This window comes from Salmo trutta, chromosome 24, assembly GCF_901001165.1.
Source record: "Salmo trutta chromosome 24, fSalTru1.1, whole genome shotgun sequence".
NCBI classification, from domain to species: Eukaryota; Metazoa; Chordata; class Actinopteri; order Salmoniformes; family Salmonidae; genus Salmo; species Salmo trutta.
Genome location: NC_042980.1, coordinates 27799620 through 27819348, shown reverse-complemented (window position 1 = coordinate 27819348; position 19729 = coordinate 27799620). Strand labels below are relative to the sequence as shown.

The 19729-nt window shown below is 40.3% G+C and overlaps 1 protein-coding gene across 1 annotated transcript; it reads right to left on the bottom strand.

The window, feature by feature from the left end:
- Positions 1-51: 51 nt before the first annotated feature.
- LOC115161022 (neuromedin-U-like) lies at positions 52-11897 on the bottom strand. Its single transcript, XM_029711689.1, has 8 exons — positions 11640-11897; positions 4648-4979; positions 4344-4390; positions 2903-2956; positions 2776-2802; positions 2622-2672; positions 668-742; positions 52-242 (listed from the first exon to the last, which is right to left on the bottom strand). Exons 2-8 carry the CDS (start codon positions 4718-4720, stop codon positions 210-212), a joined length of 360 nt encoding a protein of 119 aa, XP_029567549.1. The 5' UTR covers positions 4721-4979; positions 11640-11897; the 3' UTR covers positions 52-209.
- Positions 11898-19729: the final 7832 nt, after the last annotated feature.

Sequence of the window (19729 nt, the reverse complement as noted above, 5' to 3'; positions counted from 1 at the left end):
CGCAACATATGTTTACCAATGGTAATCAGGAAGACACTTTACATTCTGCAATGCAGTCACATTTATCTTCATTTATTTCTCAAAAATATCAAGTCCATTGCCAGCGAGAGTTGAGAATGCTGCTTCTGTCTGTCCACCATTTTGTGTTCAATGTTCAGGGGGATGCAGCTTGCTGGGGTCTGCCTTCCAGTTATTCCACAGTCAGATTTTTACATCACACCTTCAGGGAGATCCCGGAGCTTCTGTGTAACAGGGAAGAGCGAAAGCCTCAGTTATAGTTTTGGTACATTCTTTTAATTGTCTACCTTAAAATAATGGTCCTAACACCAGTCTGGGAATACTAAATGGTCTGAGGTTAAATACATTTGCTATGTATGCCTTGATTGAGCCTTACTGACTGGCCACACCCACTGTGCAAAAACTGGTTGAATCAAAGTGGAAAACTAATTGGATTTGCAAAAAGTAATCAACGTAAGGAAGTTTTAACCTAAATCCAATGACATGGTGAAATGTTTTGTTCACATTGAATTCATGGTAGTTGATAACTCTACCAAGTGTAAATTAACAACTAGATGTCTGTCTCAGGAACTTTTTCAGTTTCCTAAACTTGAGCTTCAATAATATGATTCTGCTAACCATTCAAGTTGAAAAGGGACAGGATTCTTACCAAAAGCAGGAGCTGCTTCTTTCTCCTCTGAGACAGTTTTGGTGACAGGCGCATCAATGGGTGTACTGAATGGGACTAGAGAAGGAAAAGGCCTGTTAGACCAATCACATATCAATCAATTGCATAATGTTGCAATATAATCTAAAGAGACAGTGCATTCGGAAAATATTCAGACCCCTTGACTTTTTCCACATTTTGTTACGTTAGCCTTATTCTAAAATATGATAGTTTTTTTCCCCTTATCAATCTACACACAATACCCCATAATGACAAAGCAAAAACAAGCTCTGTCAGGTTGGATGGGGAGCGTCGCTGCATGGCCATTTTCAGGTCTCTCCAGAGCTGTTCGATCGGGTTGAAGTCTGGGCTCTGGCTGGGCTTTAAGGACATTCAGAGACTTGTCCCAAAGCCACTCCTATGTTGTTTTGGCTTTGTGCTTAGGGTCGTTGTCCTGTTGGAAGGTGAACCTTCGCCCCAGTCTGAGGTCCTGAGCGCTCTGGAGCAGGTTTTCATCAAGGATCTCTCTGTACTTTGCTCTGTTCCTCTTTCCCTCGATCCTGACTAGTCTCCCAGTCTCTGCCACTGAAAAACATCCCCACAGCCTGACACTGCCACCACCATGCTTCACCGTAGGGATGGTGCCAGGTTTCCTCCAGACGAGATGCTTGGCATTCAGGCCAAAGAATTCAATCTTGGTTTCATCAGACCAGAGAATCTTGTTTCTCATGGTCTGAGAGTCCTTTAGGTGCCTTTTGGCAAACTCCAAGTGGGCTGTCATGTGCTTTTTACTGAGGATTGGCTTCCGTCTGGCAACTACCATGAAGGCCTGATTGGTGGAGTACTACAGAGATAGTTGTTCTTCTAGAAGGTTCTCCCATCTCCACAGAGGAACTCTGGAGCTCCGTCAGAGTGACCATCGGCTTCTTGGTCACCTCCCTGACCAAGTTTGCCTATGCGGCCAGCTCTAGGAAAAGTCTTAGTGGTTCCAAAGTTCTTCCATTTAAGAATGATGGAGGCTACTACTGTGTTCTTCAATCAATCAATCAAATGTATTTATAAAGCCCTTTTTACATCAGCAAATGTCACAAAGTGCTATACAGAAACCCAGCCTAAAACCCCAAACAGCAAGCAATGCAGATGTAGAAGCACAGTGGCTAGGAAAATCTCCCTAGAAAGGCAGGAACCTAGGAAGAAACCAAGAGAGGAACCAGGCTCTGAGGGGTGGCCAGTTTACTTCTGGCTGTGCCTGGTGGAGATTATAAGAGTACATGGCCATTTAAGGCCAGATTGTTCTTCAAGATGTTTAAACGTTCATAGATGACCAGCAGGGTCAAACAATAATCACAGTGGTTGTAGAGGGGGAAAAAGGTCAGCACCTCAGGAGTAAATGTCAGTTGTTTTTTCATAGCCGAGCATTCAGAGGGGACTTTCAAAGCTGGAGAAATGCTTTGATACCCTTCTCCAGATCTCTGCCTCGACACAATCTTGTTTCGGAGCTCTACGGACAATTCCTTCGACCTCATGGCTTAGTTTTTGCTCTGACATTCACTGTCAACTGTGGGACCTTATATAGACAGGTGTGTGCCTTTCCAAATCAATCAATTGAATTTACCACAGCTGGGCTCCAATCAAATTGTAGAAACATCTCAAGGATGATCAATGGAATCAGGATGCACCTGAGCTAAATTTCAAGTTTAAAAGCAAAGGGTCTGAATACTTATGCAAATAAGGTATCTGTTTTTATTTTTAATACATTTGCAAAAATGTCTAAAAACCTGTTTTCACTGTCATTATGGGGTATTATGTGTAGATTGATAAGGATAATTTTTTACTGAATCCATGTTAGAATAAGGCTGTAACATAACAAAATGTGGAAAAAGTCAAGGGGTCTGAATACTTTCCGAAAGCACTGTAAGTTGCCAAGTTGTTCACTGAGGAGTCTTCCTTTACTTACCGCATGCTGTATAGAGCCTACTGAGTTTGCCTTTGAATAGTGAAACAGGAACTGACAAAAAGAGAATATACCAAGTAAACACTCTGTTCCAAAGAAGGATACGGTATATATGTACAGGGTAGGAATAAACATTTGATATTGTTGAGGAACTTACTCTTTTGAATACATTCTGAACTTGCTGCTGTGAGGGGAGAGGGAAAGGGAGAGAGTAAGCATCCTGACAGAACTGATATTATAAATGATTTGTGATAAGATTGAGTCATGCAGTTACTTAGCTTTACCTCATTCTGATCTCTCCACATCATATCTCCCACATCAGTCTGGATCCCAGGACCCTGCACCAGGCAAACCAATGGCGATCAAACATAAGTCTATAACACATCACTAAACCCAAGAAAACCTTAAATCTGTTGGACATGACATCCATTATGTACTATACTATACTTTACAGGTTGCAGAGTAATAATCCTGTCTCTGTAACCTGTGTATCTAGCTGATGAGAGTAGGCTAAAGTCATAAATGTTCTTATGCCCCTCATGTCCCTCTCATCCCCCACCAGTCTGATTCAAGTTACAGTGTGACTCACTTCTGTGTTCTCTGCCCTGCCCCAGCCACCACAAGAAAACCATTTAATTTGAATGGAATTACCTGCAGACCACCTACTCAGACACAGAATAGATTTTTCTAGAGGTGTGCAAATAAAGCAGCTCATGATGTTTAAACAGTGAGAGGCTGTGTTTACACAGATAGCCCAATTCTGATATTTTGCCCGATTATTGGCCAAAATATTGGCAAAATAATTATTGGCAAAAGATCTGATCTCATTGGTCAAAAGACCAATTAGTGGCAAAAGATCAGAATTGGGCTGCCTGTGTAAAGACAGCCAAAGATACAGACTGAAAGCCAATTTATGCTTGATCCGGTTATGTGGTCAGAGGCTCCATAAACATGCAGAGGCCAAATTGAGCTCCGTACCACAATGCCATGCGCCTCCCAATTTTTGTAACAATGCAGAGTGCTCCGTATAGCTCTGTATAGCTCCGTATTGACATGATTGGTTGACGGTAGGTGGTGTATAAACACAAACTCACTTCCTTGACAACTTCCTTCACAGCTCAACTCAACAGCTCTGTGCTGCTTCGTGAAGCGCAAAAATAATGAATGCCCTGACTTCTGCAGAGGTCGTATTACCGTAAATGATTCACTGCCAATGCAGCGTCTTTAAGGCTGCTCATAGACAGGGAAGCCCATTTCTGATATTTTTTCCACTAATTGGTCTTTTGACTAATCACAGATCTTTTCACATCAGATCTTTTTCAGAGTTGATTGATGAAAAGACCAATTAGTGAAAAAAACATCAGAATTGGGCTGCCTGTCTAAACGCAGCCAGAGTGATACGCATTCAAGGCACATATTGATAGTTTTGTGTCTATTACACCTTCAAAATGTTGACTCTGGTATCAAATAAGGGAATGTAATGGTAATAAATTAATAATTATTTGTTTGAAAACTAATTTCACAATAACCTATTTGTTTTAAAAACTAATTTCATAATGCCCAATTCTGATCTTTTTTTCAGTAATTGGTCTTTTGACCAATCACATCAGATCTTTTCACATCAGATCTTTTTCTCAGCTGATCTGATTGGTTTAATAGACCAATTAGCGGAAAAAATCTGAATCGGGCTGCCTGTGTAATCGGGCTGCCTGCCTTTTCCCATACCTTTGTCAAAGCAATTCCATGTTCACACTCTTTGCTGGGATTAGCTTCTAAAGATAGATAAAACATTGTCAGTTTAAAAAGCATATATTTATAATGTTATTAATCTATAATCAGCATCAACATTAACAAAATGCATGTAATTGTCAACTATTATCAACAATATCAATGAATAGCTGAACCAAAAGAGAAATCAATTGAATGTTGAAAACCATTTTTAGAAGACTTACAATTATATGATTAGTTTAAAATAAGTTAAATTGAAATATTGAAGTTAACTTAAATTATATAAATAATATTCTCTCACCTGTCACCTTCCAACATCCAAGGCACCAGACCAAATGAAGGAGGCAAAGTTGTCGCAGATACGTTGCGCTCATCTCGAGCTATCAGATTCTCATGCGCTTTGGTGAGAGTATAGCTTCTCTGTGTGGTTTGGTGCTGCAGGAGTAAGTCTTGTTATATCACAAAATCAGGTCCTAGAACTGAACACTAATGACTTTCTCAACCGAGAGAATTATATAGGCTATAACTTTGATGGGAGAAGCATCATCTCCCACGTAGAAGTGACCAATCAACGTCCCACTGGTCTCCTTGATCATCATCTGAGTCTTAGAGCGCAGGTGTCCTCTCTCTTGCCTGTCGGACAATAACAACTTGTGTAAGTCAATTTTGATAATGGTTTTTAGATACATTTAGATAGGAAACTAAATAAAAGAAATTCATCAAAAACAGGATGCGACTGAATATAAAATCAAAATGGAGGTTATAAAATTGGTCTCCAATTTCTTCCCAGTGCACTTGATGAAAGGAAATTATCTTTGGATGACCAGATGATGCTCAAGTTCAGTCAGTCAAAACCATGATGTAGGCTACCAAATAAATGTATTATGTAGGCCTAACTGTGTAAACAACCTTTTCACTCTGTGATCCTGTGGAAGTGACACAGAGTTGAAATGTCGAGATTTATTATCATATAATTTGTCTCCACTAATCTCACTACATCAATTTATCAGTGTTGTGTACATTTACTAATAAATGAGTATTTTTCATTAGATTGACTACAGAGAGTTATTGTGACTGCTGGGGCCCGGTTTCCCTGTGTAAGCATGAAAGCTGAATGTGTGGGTCAATGGATCAAGTTTCTCCTGGATTAATCTGAAACAATATTCCAGAGAGACTGTGGATTAGCTGTACTTGCCCGGTGGACCTTGGATGGAATATAGCGTAGAAGACTCAAGGGGGAGACCCAGACCCCCACCCTCGAACATAAAACGTCTCTATTCTGGGTCAGTTCAGTTTGTGTTAATTAGTAGTTATGGTTGCATATAACATGGTTATGAATGCTTATGAAATCCTATAGTCACTGCGCTCAATGATGGAACCAATAGAAAAACAAGAGCTTTTGCAGTTACACTTCAGCTCAACATACTGATCATTACATTTAGAACGGGTCTTTACTGTATGTTTGTCTTTGTTATAGGTCCCCTGAGCGGTGATTGTATGTTATATCAACCATATTGGAAAGGACTCTGAGGTTCATTTTAGAGACGAGCCTCACAGACAGGTGGGGTAGATTTATACCGTTAATAAGCCATTGTATCGATTTGCCAGCACTTTCATCTGGACTGAGGGACCAACTACAGCCAACCCAGAGACATGATGGACACCCGTGTGTGTGTTTTGTGTGTGTGTCTATCTTTCCTCCGTTTTTTTATTTTAATGACATTCATTGTGGAGTAATATTTTGTGTTCTTGTGTTCCCTCATGGAAACTTACAATCAACAATCAGATGCTTTCCCAATCACCACCACACTAGTAAAACAGCACACGTCACACAAAAGCATTTGAGACAGCAATCATCACCCCAATCATCCCACAGCCACACACACAGACTGACATACAAACAAAATAGCATACACTCAAGCAAACACATTAATGCACAAACAGAAAGGGGTGTACTGTCTGAGATGACTTGACCCTCGGCATTGATCAGCCCCCTGCATTTAATTAATTAGTCGAACTGATTCTAATCACAGCTAGTCATCAACAGGAACCTTTCCTGTTCAACTCTATTAATGGCTTCCACTGTTCCCACAGGAAACTCCAGAGAGATTCCACACATAAAGCTAAAACCTCACATGAGAGTGATAGAGGGGGAGATGCAGTGAAAGAAATGCCAAAAAGGAGAGAGGTGGAATGAGAGAGAGTGCAGCCGACTGATAGCCTATGATCATATTCCCCATCAAGGGTGAACCTTCTTTTGTATGTGCAGCGCTGAGACTGCCTCAGGGTCTGAAGAGTCCTCTAAAGAGGGCCACCATCTCTCTCAAACGGCCTCTTCATCACTAGATTCCTGTTTTTGCTGTTGCTGTTATTTTCAGGGCAATCACACTCGACGATGATTAAAACATTTGCATATGCTTGTCACTGCATGACTATTGAGTGTTGCATTGACGCAAGTGTTCACGTCACAGAACTCATTGCTCCTCTGTTCGATGATAGCACACATGAAGAGTTTCATTTGAAAACGGTACATATCCATTTTCAGAAATGTTGGTAAATTAGCTTTTATTGTTTAAAGAAATTATGAAAGATATTGGTGTGTTTTTTCATTATCTAATCATGGCATGGGGTTGTTCAATGACAGACATGTATTTGTTTGAAATTTTGATGGTTTAATATCAGAGAGACAAATAATCACGTTTTTTTTTGCTAAATGCTATATGTATATCCGCTTCACTTCCAGATAAATAGTTCTGCTAAGTACCTCAATTCAATACAGTAATATGAGGTCTGTATGTAAAACATTTACATTTAAAATTTGAGTCATTTAGCAGATGCTCTTATCCAGAGCGATTTACAGCAAGTGCATTCATCCTAAGATTGCTAGGTGAGTAAACCCCATATCACAGTCAAATATTTAGGATACAAACATTCCATTTCAGCTAAACAATGAATATGCACTAAGTGTACAAAACATTATGAACACCTGCTCTTTCCATGACATAGACTGACCAGGTGAATCCAGGTGAAAGCTATGATCCCCTATTGATTTTACTTGTTAAATCCATTTCAATCAGTGTAGATGAAGTGGAGGAGACAGGTTAAAGACCTTGAGACAATTGAGACATGGATTGTGTATGTGTGCCATTCAGAGGGTGAATGGCTTAAGTGCCTTTGAACGGGGTATTGTAGTAGGTGCCAGGTGTACCGGTTTGTCATGAACTGCAATGCTGCTGGGTTTTTTATGCTCAACAGTTTCCTGTGTGTATCAACAATGGCCACCACCCAAAGGACATCCAGCCAACTTGACGCAACTGTGGGAAGCATTGGCTTCAACATGGGCCAGCATCCCTGTGGAATGCTTTCGAAACCTTGTACATGACCTGATTAATTAAGGCTGTTCTGAGTATAGCGTTTTGCAAAAAATCTCATTTTCATACACATCTAAAATCTATGAATAAAAAAATCTGAGAACAGTAATATTGTACACACACATGAAGGAACCGATAAGCAATAATTTCTGATGAAACATTGGTGGATATAATGTTTTGGAAATAAAGTCTTCACTTGCTCCTTCGTAAATATCAGAATACAGAACACCAATTAAATCTGGTGTTTTTTGCGTTCTACTTATTTTGCCTTTGGGCAGAGTGTCACGCCCTGACCTGAGAGAGCCGTTTTTCTCTGTTTAGTTAGGTCAGGGTGTGATATGGGGTGGGCATTCTATGTATTTTATTTCTATGTTTTGGCCAGGTATAGTTTCCAATCAGAGGCAGCTGTCTATCGTTGTCTCTGATTGGGAACCATACTTAGGCAGCCCTTTTTCCCTCCTTGAGTTGTGGGATCTTGTTTTTGTGCAGCTGCCTTTGAGCAGCCCCAGAACGTCACGTTTCTTTCTGTTTATCCTGTTTATTGTTTTGTTCGGTTTCACTTCTAAATAAAGGATGTGGAATTATCGGCACGCTGCGCCTTGGCTTATTTATGACAGGGAGTTCGAGGACAGTGATTGTGACACAGAGAGACATTTTTGTAGCTTTAAAGCTAATTTCCTGCAATTCTACACATTTTGCCATGCATTATGCCATGTTAATGATATGAGTGAGAGTGTCTAACAAAATCAATGGGGGCACCCTTTTGGCCCGGGCCCCTGGACACGTGCCGGTCGGTATTCAGCCATGATTAAACTTTAGATAACTAGCTAGACTAACTTACCAATCTAAAAATTGCTAGCTGACATGGCCAAATAAGTGACTGTCAGTGACTGACAAAACAAGAAAAAACCTGCTGATGCACAGCAAAATGTTGAACTTGCACCTTGTGTATTCTGCTATTCTAATTCTCAACAGTAAGCTGAGACCACGACTGAGTTCCTAGCAGCCGGGGGACCTAAGCGACCGCTTATGTCGCTTATTCCTGGAGCCGGCCCTACGTGTGTATGTGTGTGTGTGTGTGTGTGTGTGTGTGTTACAGTGAGTGAGAGAGTGTGTGTATTTGTGTCCTTGAAAGGATGTGTTTGTGTTGTGTGGGTGTTGTGCTCTCTAGTAAGGATTAAGTAAGCCCTCCCTTGGTCAGACCTGTCAAACAGCGAGCAAACAACAGCTGGGGGAGAGATGGATGCACAACAATAAGACACAAAGTGATGACCTAACCCATTTCAGTGATGGACAGGGACAGTGATGAACCTCTCCCACAGTGCAGCAACCCAACACACTAGTGTTAGGCTGCATCTAGTCCCCGATTTGCCATTGGCCTTCATGGGACTATGGGGATGGCTGAGGAAGAAGATTTGCCTCAGGCACTCCAATGGAATCTTCCATGATTAATCCATTTTAGTTTAATTTTACACAAGTATTTGATGTGATTTGATCCTGATCTCCTACGCACACTCAGCTGAGTAGTAAAAGTTAACATCACACAAATGGAGTTTCCTTAATCATGTACTAATTATTTGCTCCAAATCCTTTAATTATTGGCTCCCAATCCGTTAATGTCACGTCCTGACCAGTAATAGGGGTTATTTGTTATTGTAGTTTGGTCAGGACGTGGCAGGGGGTATTTGTTTTATGTGGTTCGGGGTGGTTGTGTGTTTAGTGGTGTGTTTGATTTATTATTCCGGGGCTTTGGGCACTGTTCTATGTTAATGTATTTCTATGTTTAGTCTAGTTCTTTGTATTTCTATGTTTAGTTTATTGGGGGTTGAACCCTCAATTGGAGGCAGGTGTTTTCTCGTTGCCTCTGATTGAGGGTTCTATAAATAGGTATGTGTTTGTTTTAGTATTTGTGGGAGATTGTGCTGTGTATAGCTTTGTGTGTTACTGGCCTGTTATTAGTCGTTGGGGGTTTTTTTTTTTTGGGGGGGGGGGGGGGGGGTGTACGTTTTGGTTCACCTTCTTTTCCATTTAATAAGAAGATGAGTGCACATTTCCCCGCTGTGTCTTGGTCCACTTTACCCTACGACAACTGTGACGGTTAACTTTTGGCTTCCAATCCTTCCTGTGTTTTAGACCTGTCGGTAAATGTTACAATATCCACCTCACTCTCCCTGTCATTGCTTGGTATTAACCTCTAAGGGAGTAGAGAGTGTGAACGCCTATTGAGTGAAGGTGTGAGTCCTTCAGCAGTGTATCAATTAGCCTCACAGAGAGACATGGCTATAACGGAGTATGACATTAGCACATAGCAACATGACCAGTTCCAGGGACTGGGCACAAATGAGTTAAATGTCAGGGGAACCATAGAAGGAGTCAAATCACCTGTCCCTGTTCTTTCAGACAGTGAATATTGTTTTATTGACTGAATGACTCCAAACACACTGTCTCACAGCTGAAAATGAATGTTGTATTGCCTTAAAGGCCCAGTGCATTTCCTGTGTTTTATTTATATTTCCACACTATGTGGTTGGAATAATATTGTGAAACTGTGAAAATGTTGATAATGTCGTTAAGTGTAAGAGCTGTTTGAAAAGGCCACCTGAAATTTCAGCCTGTTTTGGCCTGCCTTGGGACGTTCCTACCCTAAACCCTAAGCCTAACCTTCACCATAACCCTTACCTAACCCTAACCATTTAAAATGTCAACTTCCACGGGGTATTCTCACTGAAATGTCTATGAGCAAATAAGTTAGCATTTAACCCATAACAGTCTAAGCCCTGTCTAATTCGGGGGAGGGGGTTCTACTAAGCAATTTGGAATTGTTTTAAGGTTATACCAAGGATCATTTAGCTATTTGATTTAGAACTTTAAGAATCATTGAAGTATCCCAAAAATATTTTAAAAAAATATTTGATGAACAAATATTTTGGGCCTTACAGCTATTAGCCCATACAAACACATTGAAAAACAGATTCACTATGTGGAACAACCAACCGATAGTCCCCCAAAATAATCTATAGGAAGTTTGTTCTGAAGTGTCTGTCCTATATCTGAGAGACATAAGAAAGATCAGAAAACATTTGTTATTTTTTTACATGTATTTAATCACTTATTTTTTGGAGACTCATATCTCCCTCACTAGCTTTAAGCACCAGCTGTCAGAGCATCTCACAGATCACTGCACCTGTACATAGCCCATCTGTAAATAGTCCATCCAACTACCTCATCCCCAAACTGTATTTATTTATTTATCTTGCTCCTTTGCACCCCAGTATCTCTACTTGCACATTCATCTTCTGCACATCTACCATTCCAGTGTTTAATTGCTATATTGTAATTACTTCGCCACCATGGCCTATTTATTGCCTTTACCTCCCTTATCCTACCTCATTTGCACATGCTGTAAATATACTTTTTCGCCTGTATGTTTGTTTATTCCATGTGTAACTCTGTGTTGTATGTGTCGAACTGCTTTGCTTTATCTTGGCCAGGTCGCAGTTGCAAATGAGAACTTGTTCTCAACTAGCCTACCTGGTTAAATAAAGGTGAAATAAAATAAAATAAATAAAAAACTAAACAATCTCCTGCTGAGGGCTGGGACTAAAAACAAGCAAAAGATAACTAATGTAAAATACATATACATTTTACGGACACAGTGTAAGGATTGTTGTCCATTGTTCACTCCAATTAGGGGAGGTGTGGTAGGGTTACAGCAAAATAATAAATAAGGAAAATATATAAAATATATATATATATATTTAAAATTATATATATATATTTACAAAAAATATATATGTGGGACTGGAAATGATGGAGACAATTACATTGATAGAAGCCACAATCTATCTGCAAAATGAAAGCTGATCTTTGAGGCATGTGTGCGTCCTAGAGCAAAATATGTAAGTGTTCATGAGAGTCTCACCTTTCCACAGAGGGGTCATATTAGTGGGTAACCCAAACTGTTCGGGCGCTACTGACAGGAGTTGGCAGATTGGCTGTACCGACTACAGACAAGTCCCAAGACACTTGTGGGGAGTCTCATCTTTCCATAGAGGGGTCTTAACTGTTCAGACGCTACAGACGATTTCTTGTGATAACGATTTTCGGGAAGTCTCATGGTCTGACAAACACCAGTCTAGCTCTGTCACCTTTCATCTCAGATAGGGAAGTGCGACATCGGAGGATGCGGTGGATTGAGACAGATATCGCTAGTTTAAACAGACAGGTTGTCATGGTGATTTTGTATTATGCTAATTATATTTCCACAGGGGCGGTGACATCGACTCTATTTTTTTAAAATGTTTGTCTAGTCAGCTATTTAAACTTCCATTGGTCACATAACCACCTCTGTTGCCAAGTCTCCATGACAATATATTTTATGTACAACATTAACTAGGGGTGAGTCAGGCCGGACAGGGAAGAGCCAAGTCTAGATTTTATGATCCAGTTGATTGACGGTCATAAAACTTCCTTCCAGGAATTTGACACTGTGATGCTGTTATCATGAGTCTGTTATACTGTATATAGATTGACTAGGTTTGTTATCCTTGCCCAATCAATGACAGAACACTTCTCTCTTCAACAAAGGTCATATTCTCAGTTCATGCTAGGCTGGAACCTATGCATCTGTTGATGACTGAATGGTTTATTGTCTCACATCCAACGGCATAAAAGGGTTTACAATGTAAAATGAAAACAAAACTGGCATAAGGAAGTAAAGGACATGGTGCCATCTTCTGGTGTAAAATGGTGGTAGACAAACCTCTTCTGTTTAGAATCAGATAATGGACATGTTAAGAGGTTTAAGAGCTCTTGGCACAAATCCTAAACAAGCACTAGTGTCTGCTTGAGCTCTGGTGAGATTTGTCATCTATCTCATCAAAGCCTAATTTATTTCATATGAGGGACATAGCAGTCTAATGAACTATGTGACTGAAATGTTACTGACTCAAGAATATGACAGTCTCCATGGTCCATGTCCCAGGACACAACATACACTACATGATCAAAAGCATGTGGACACCTGCTCGTCTAACATCTAATTCCAAAATCATGGGCAGAAATATGGAGGTGGTCCCCCCTTTGCTGCTATAACAGCTTACAGTCTTCTGGGAAGGCTTTCCACTAGATGTTGGAACATTGTGTTATTGACTATTTTTTTTTTATCCCATGTGTAACTCTGTGTTGTTGTTTTTGTCGCACTGCTTTGCTTTATCTTGGCCAGGTCATAGTTGTAAATGAGAACTTGTTCTCAACTGTCCTACCTGGTTAAATAAAGGTGAAATATATATATATATATATATATTTTTTAAATTGCTGCGGGGACTTGCTTCCATTCAGCCACAAGAGCATTAGTGAGGTCGGGCACTGATGTTGGGCAATTAGTCCTGGCTCGCAGTCAGCGTTCCAATTGATCCCAAAGGTGTTCGATGGGGTTGAGGTCAGGGCTCTGTGTAGGGCAGTCAAGTTCTTCCACCCCGATTTCGACAAACCATTTCTGTATGGACCTTGCTTTGTGCACAGGGGCATTGTCATGCTGAAACAGGAAAGGGCCTTCCCCAAACTGTTGCCACAAAGTTGGAAGCACAGAATCATCTAGAATGTCATTGTATGACATGGCGTTAAGATGTTCCTTCTCTGGAACTAAGGAGCCCAAACCATGCAACACAGCCCCAGACCATTATTCCTCCTCCACCAAACTTTACAGTTGGCACTACGCATTCGGGCAGGTAGAGTTCTCCTGGCATCCTCCAAACCCAGATTCATCTGTCTTACTGCAAGATGTTGAAGCGCGATTCATTACTCCAAAGAATGCTTTCCCACTGCTTCAGAGTCCAGTGCCGGTGAGCTTTACACCACTCCAGCCGACGCTTGGCATTGCACATGGTGATCTAAGGCTTGTGTGCGGCTGCTCGGCCATGGACACCAATTTCATGAAGCTCCCGACGAACAGTTCTTGTGCTAACATTGCTTCAAGAGGCAGATTGGAATTCAATAGTGAGTGATGCAACCGAGGACAGGTGATTTTTACGCGCTATGCGCTTCAGCACTCCCGTTCTGTGAGCTTGTGTGGCCTAACACTTCAGGGCTGAGCCGTTGTTGCTCCTAGACGTTTCCACTTAACAATAACAGCACTTACAGTTGACCAGGGGAGCTCTAGCAGGAGAGAAATTTGACAATCTGACCTGTTGGAAAGGTGGCATCCTATGACGGTGCCACGTTGAAAGTCACTGAGCTCTTCAGTAAGGCCATTCGACTGCCAATGTTTGTCTATGGAGATTGCATGGCGGTGTGCTCGATTTTATACACCTGTCAGCAACGGGTGTGGCTGAAATAGCCGAATCCACAAATTTGAAGGGGTCTCCACATAAATGTATATTTATAGTGTAAGAAGAGACTATAGGCAATACATAGTGTGAATCATTGATGAACCTATTACAGCCTACGTCATCCACACACGACAACAGGAAAACTGCGCTTTTAATGAATTTAGATTACACAGATTATATCAAAATGGACCATGCTATTTTGCTCTGAGGAGGTTGAGATAGTCAACACCAGTACAAAACATGTAGCCTATAGACACAAACATACGTCACAGTTTATAATGATAACTTTTGCAGGAAATACAATTACCTCTAAATGCTCAAGGGAATGGAAAAAGGGTTTGTAAAATTGATGAGCATTTGATGTGTCATTCTCAAGGATAATGTGTTGCAATTTTACCTGGATAGAATAAGGCATAATATAAAATTAGGTTTATTTTTGACACCTGCTACGCTGGGGATCAACTGAACACTGCTGCCATAGCAACAACACCATGAGCACTCTAAACCCCCTGACTGCAGCTGTGTGTATGTGTGTGTGTGCCTGCATGAGTCTGAGAGAGAAGAACTCATTAAACAATCATCCCACTCAGCCCCTCAGTGTGATAGATGGTTGTTGTGGATGTTTTGCTGTAGCGTTTTCTTTCATAACCTCAGTGAAACACAGGCAGGAGGACTGGGAGGCTGTGTTCTTTAATGATACCCTGACTGCCACGTGCTGTGCTGCACGTGGTGGAGGTGAGGAGACCGTGCTGCAGGTTGGAAAGAATCTAACAGGTGATCATAGAGAGAGAACAGGGACATGCGGTGCCAGTTACCTCGTCCAGCTGGGACTGCATGTGGTGAAACGGACTGGGGAAATGGACAACCGTAAAAGAACATTGTATGTATTCACTCCCTCAATTGAGTGAATTACAGAAGAAAGAAATGGTATTATGCCCAATAACAAATATGGGTTGTTGTTGAATTGCGTAGGCATTTGCATCTCTCTCTTTTGCAACCCTGAAAAACATTTAAAAATGTAAAATAATTACACATCATACATGTTTTTGTTAATATTGAACTGTTGATGATAAAACATAATGCAAGTCCTTTATCGTGCAAAACTTGGTGTTTATGCATTGTTTAAAGTTCTGAAGGTAAGCAAATTGGCTTGTCCCCGTTGATATCTATTATCTTGAATGCTACAATGTAAACAAAAATATTTAATATATTGTAGATCACTTTTTTTTCTTTTTACAAATATATTATGTGTCTCTAAGTGTTATGTAATTGGTATTAGTGAGTAAATGTCTTGTAATGGGTTAATGACCTTAGATTTGAGCATCTGTGGCCTCCATTCAAGAAAATTAAATCCTAAATTACCGATAATTTCATCATTGGTGTTACACCTATTACTGGTGGCCCAATGTTATCATAATTGTCAAAAAAAGCTTAAAATTAAGCTGCCATACTGGTTGACTTTGTATGGGAATATGTACCCAAGTACATTTAAATATATAAAAACAGTACCAGTCAAAAGTTTGTACACACCTACTCATTCAAGGAATTTTCTTTATTTTGACTATTTTTTACATTGTAGAATAATAGTGAAGACATCAAAACTATGAATTAACACATATGGAATCATGTAGTAAGCAAAAAGTGTTAAACAAATCAAAATATATTTTAGATTATTCAAGGTGGCCACCCTTTGCCTTGATGACAGCTCTGCACAATCTTGGCATTCTCTCAACCAGCTTCATCTGGAATGCTTTTCCAACAGTCTTGAAGGAGTTCCCACAAATGCTGAACACTTGTTGGCTGCTTTTCCTTCACTTTGCGGTCCAACTCATCCCAAACCATCTCAATTGGGTTGAGGTCGGGTGATTGTGGAGGCCAGGTAATCTGAAGCAGCACTCCATCAATCTCCTCTTGGTCAAACAGCCCTTACCCTTGTGTTGGGTCATTGTCCTGTTGAAAAACAAATGATAATACCACTAAGCGCAAACCAGATGGGATGGTGTATCGCTGCAGAATGCTGTGGTAATCATGTTAGTTAAGTGTGCCTTGAATTCTAAATAAATCACAGACAGTGTCCCCAGCAAAGCACCCCCACACCATCACACCTCCTACTCCATGCTTCACGGTGGGAACCACACATGCGGAGATCATCAGTTCACCTACTCTGCGTCTCACAAAGGCACGGCGGTTAGAAGCAAAAATCCTCTGAACAGTTGATGTTGAGATGTGTCTGTTACTTGAACTCTGTGAAGCATTTATTTGGGCTGCAATCTGAGGTGCAGTTAACTCTAATGAACTTATCCTCTGCAGCAGAGGTAACTCTGGGTCTTCCATTCCTGTGGCGGTCCTCATGAGAGCCAGTTTCATCATAGCGCTTGAGGGTTTTTGCGACTGCGCTTGACGAAACTTTCAAAGTTCTTAACATTTTCCGGATTAACTGACCTTCATGTCTTAAAGTTATAATGGACTGTCGTTTCTCTTTGCTTATTTGAGCTGTTCTTGCCATAATATGGACTTGGTCTTTTACCAAATAGGGCTAATCTTCTGTATACCACCCCTACCTTGTCACAACACAACTGATTGGCTCAAACGCATTAAGAAGGAAAGAAATTCCACAAATGAACTTTTAACAAGGCACACCTGTTAATTGAAATGCATTCCAGGTGACTTCCTCATGAAGCTGGTTGAGAGAATGCCAAGAGTGTGCAAAGCTGTCATCAAGGCAAAGGGTGGCTACTTTGAAGAATCTCAAATATAAAATATATTTTGATTTGTTTAACACTTTTTGGTTACAGCATGATTCCACATGTGTTATTGTAGATAATAGTAAAAAATAAAGATATTCCTGGAATGAATAGGTATGTCCAAACTTTTGGCTGGTACTCTATATATTTTTAAATAAGTTAATTTCCCCCAAATTGCCATGCCCAAATGCCACCGCAATCCCAAAAAATCCCATTCACATTAGTAGTGACAAGCAATAAAAAAATAATAAACGGAGATTGAAGAAATTCTGTTTAAAATAAAATATATAATTGTCATATGTAGTGTCAATTCAATTACATTGCAGTCAATGACAATCAAAACAATAACTATGTCAATGGCATTCCACAAATCCAAATAAATCTTGCTGAAGAAATTATGCAATGAAATAGGCATAGCCTTGATTAGAGGGGATTACATGGGGCCAGAACAATGCACCGGTGGCTAAGCCTTCACTTCCTGGGAGCGAGAGAGAGAGAAAAATAGATTGTATTCTGGAAGTACAGTATCTACCTGTGAGGGTATCTAACTGGGCTGGTGGTAGAATGTTTTTAATGTAAAATCTGTCATTTTATTTGTCAATGGGAAAAATAGCTAATGGGCAAATACTGGAGTGCAGGTTTGATTGAACTAAGCCATTAGAGGAAGTATAGCTTTCTTCAGCCTCAAGCCTCTGTCAGCCTAGTTACCAGACCTGACCGTCACGTGTAGCCACAGAAGGCATATCCCAACCCTGGCTAATCACCTCATCAAGTGGTCACATCACGTGTAGCCACTGAAGGCATATTCCAACCCTGGCTAATCACCTCATCAAGTGGTCACGGCTGGCAAGTCGAGGCTAAATAAGTGCAAAACCAACATGACTGTTGTTCTCCCATAGCCCTGTTTGCTTCTTAAGCTCAACAACAAGACCCTAGTTATAAACATTATATCTTCAGGGGGAGGTGGTGATTGCATCTCTCACGGAACTAAACAACTGAGAGATTGTCTAGGAACAGCTTTATCAAAAACCATGCGGATGAGGCCTCACCCCTTTCCTTTCAGATTTGCCCTGTTCTTTCTTTGTTTCGGACTATTACCAAAACCATTGATGTATGGTAAAGTTGCCTATAACACAGACTATAGTACAGCAGTCTTTGAAGATGTCAGAGGATTCATCAGCAATTGTTAGTGGACACGGACTGTCCACTATCTGAAGCTGTTTTCCAGCACACCTTGATCACACCGTTGCTTTTTAAATCTGATCGTGAGACTTCTCAATTTCAGGGCAATGGCAGCATACTAAAACCAAACACAGGGAACCCATTATACTCAAAATTATTTTGTGAATTTATTTTATCCATTTGCAGGCTAGTTTAATACACACATGTGTGTACCTTTTTATTGTATGTTAATGTTTCAGTTTTTAACATTGTGCCAGTATAAAATGTCGATAGAAAGGGGACTTTTTATTTACTTTTACCCCACAGAACTACAGCTGTGGATCTCTGCTGATCTAGAATCATTTTTGCCTTTTTAAATCATAGTGAATAAGATTATGGGGACAGATCCTGGATCAGCACTCCTACTCTGATGCTTTGTGGATACGGGCCCTGATCTCCACAGGTTAGCATTGTGTAGAAGAACTGATTGATTAGATGGTCTAGCCTGTTATGATGGACTGTATAAACTTCAGACTTGTTCTATGCCTATTTCTAATGATATTACATGTTAAATGTATTTGACTGGTATTTCAAGATGGGCAATATAAACCAGTGACTTGTCACTGCCTTAGGTTTCTACATCTGTAAATATGTATTCCAAAGGATATGTGTTTTCTTATTGTCATGAAATATAATTTAGAAGTTTGATGTGTTTGTAGTAAATACAAATAGTAAAAAGGTTGTGATTAGTTTGACTTATGACTTAAGAGAATTGCCAGCAGCATACCACCCTTGCCCTGTGTAGGGTGCAGTCTTTTGGATGGGATGTTAAATGGTTGTGCTAACTCTCTGGGCATTAAAAATGGCACTTATCTTAAGAGTAGGGGTGTTAACCCTGTTGTCCTGGCTAAATTCCCAACCTAGCCCCATTCCATCAAGGCTACCTAATCATCCCCCTCATTTCTAATTGGCATATCACTTCTCACCTGATGGGTGATGAGCGTTGTGTCACAAAAATGGAGGTGGGTGAGGTGATTTCCCCTCGTACTATCTAAAGTGCTTTGAGTACCTCAGTTGGTACAAAAGCGTTATTTAAATCGAATCTATACAGTATAATACGTCATCCACACAACATAGATGATGAACCTTGCATAAAGTGTTAGGGAAGGGCAAATTAGTTAGTATTGTATTATCACTGTTTTACCCAAACAGGTATGCCAAGCGAACAACTTTCCTGTCTGATGCTCCAGATTGTTTTTTAATTCTAGGTAAGTGGCAGCTGGGACTTTCCCCAAATGTATTTTTCATTTTTTCTTAATACTTTGAAAAAAGGGCTACAAAGGGTTATTCGGCTGTCCCCATAGGAGAATCCTTTTTGGTTCCAGGTATAATTTCTTTGGGTTCCATGTGGAACCCTCTATGGAAAGGGTTCTACCTGGAACCAAAAAGGGTTTATTCAAATGGATATCTTATTGGGGCAGCCGAATAACCCTTTTAGGTTCTAGATAGCACCTTTTTTTCACAAAGAGTGTAGGTATAAACATCCTACATTATCCTGACAATGTAAAAGACCTGTTCTGTGTTTGTGGTCTCCAAATACCAGTAAATGATATGGTCAATAACCCCAACTATATTACTGGTTCAAATCTGCCACTTTGCTCAAACAAGTTCAGCACCTCTTGGCATTACTTTATGCCAACTATTATGACATCTAACTCTTATGTCAGCCTCTTATAACATTACTACAGTAGTCATGGTGACTCATGAGATACTGTGTA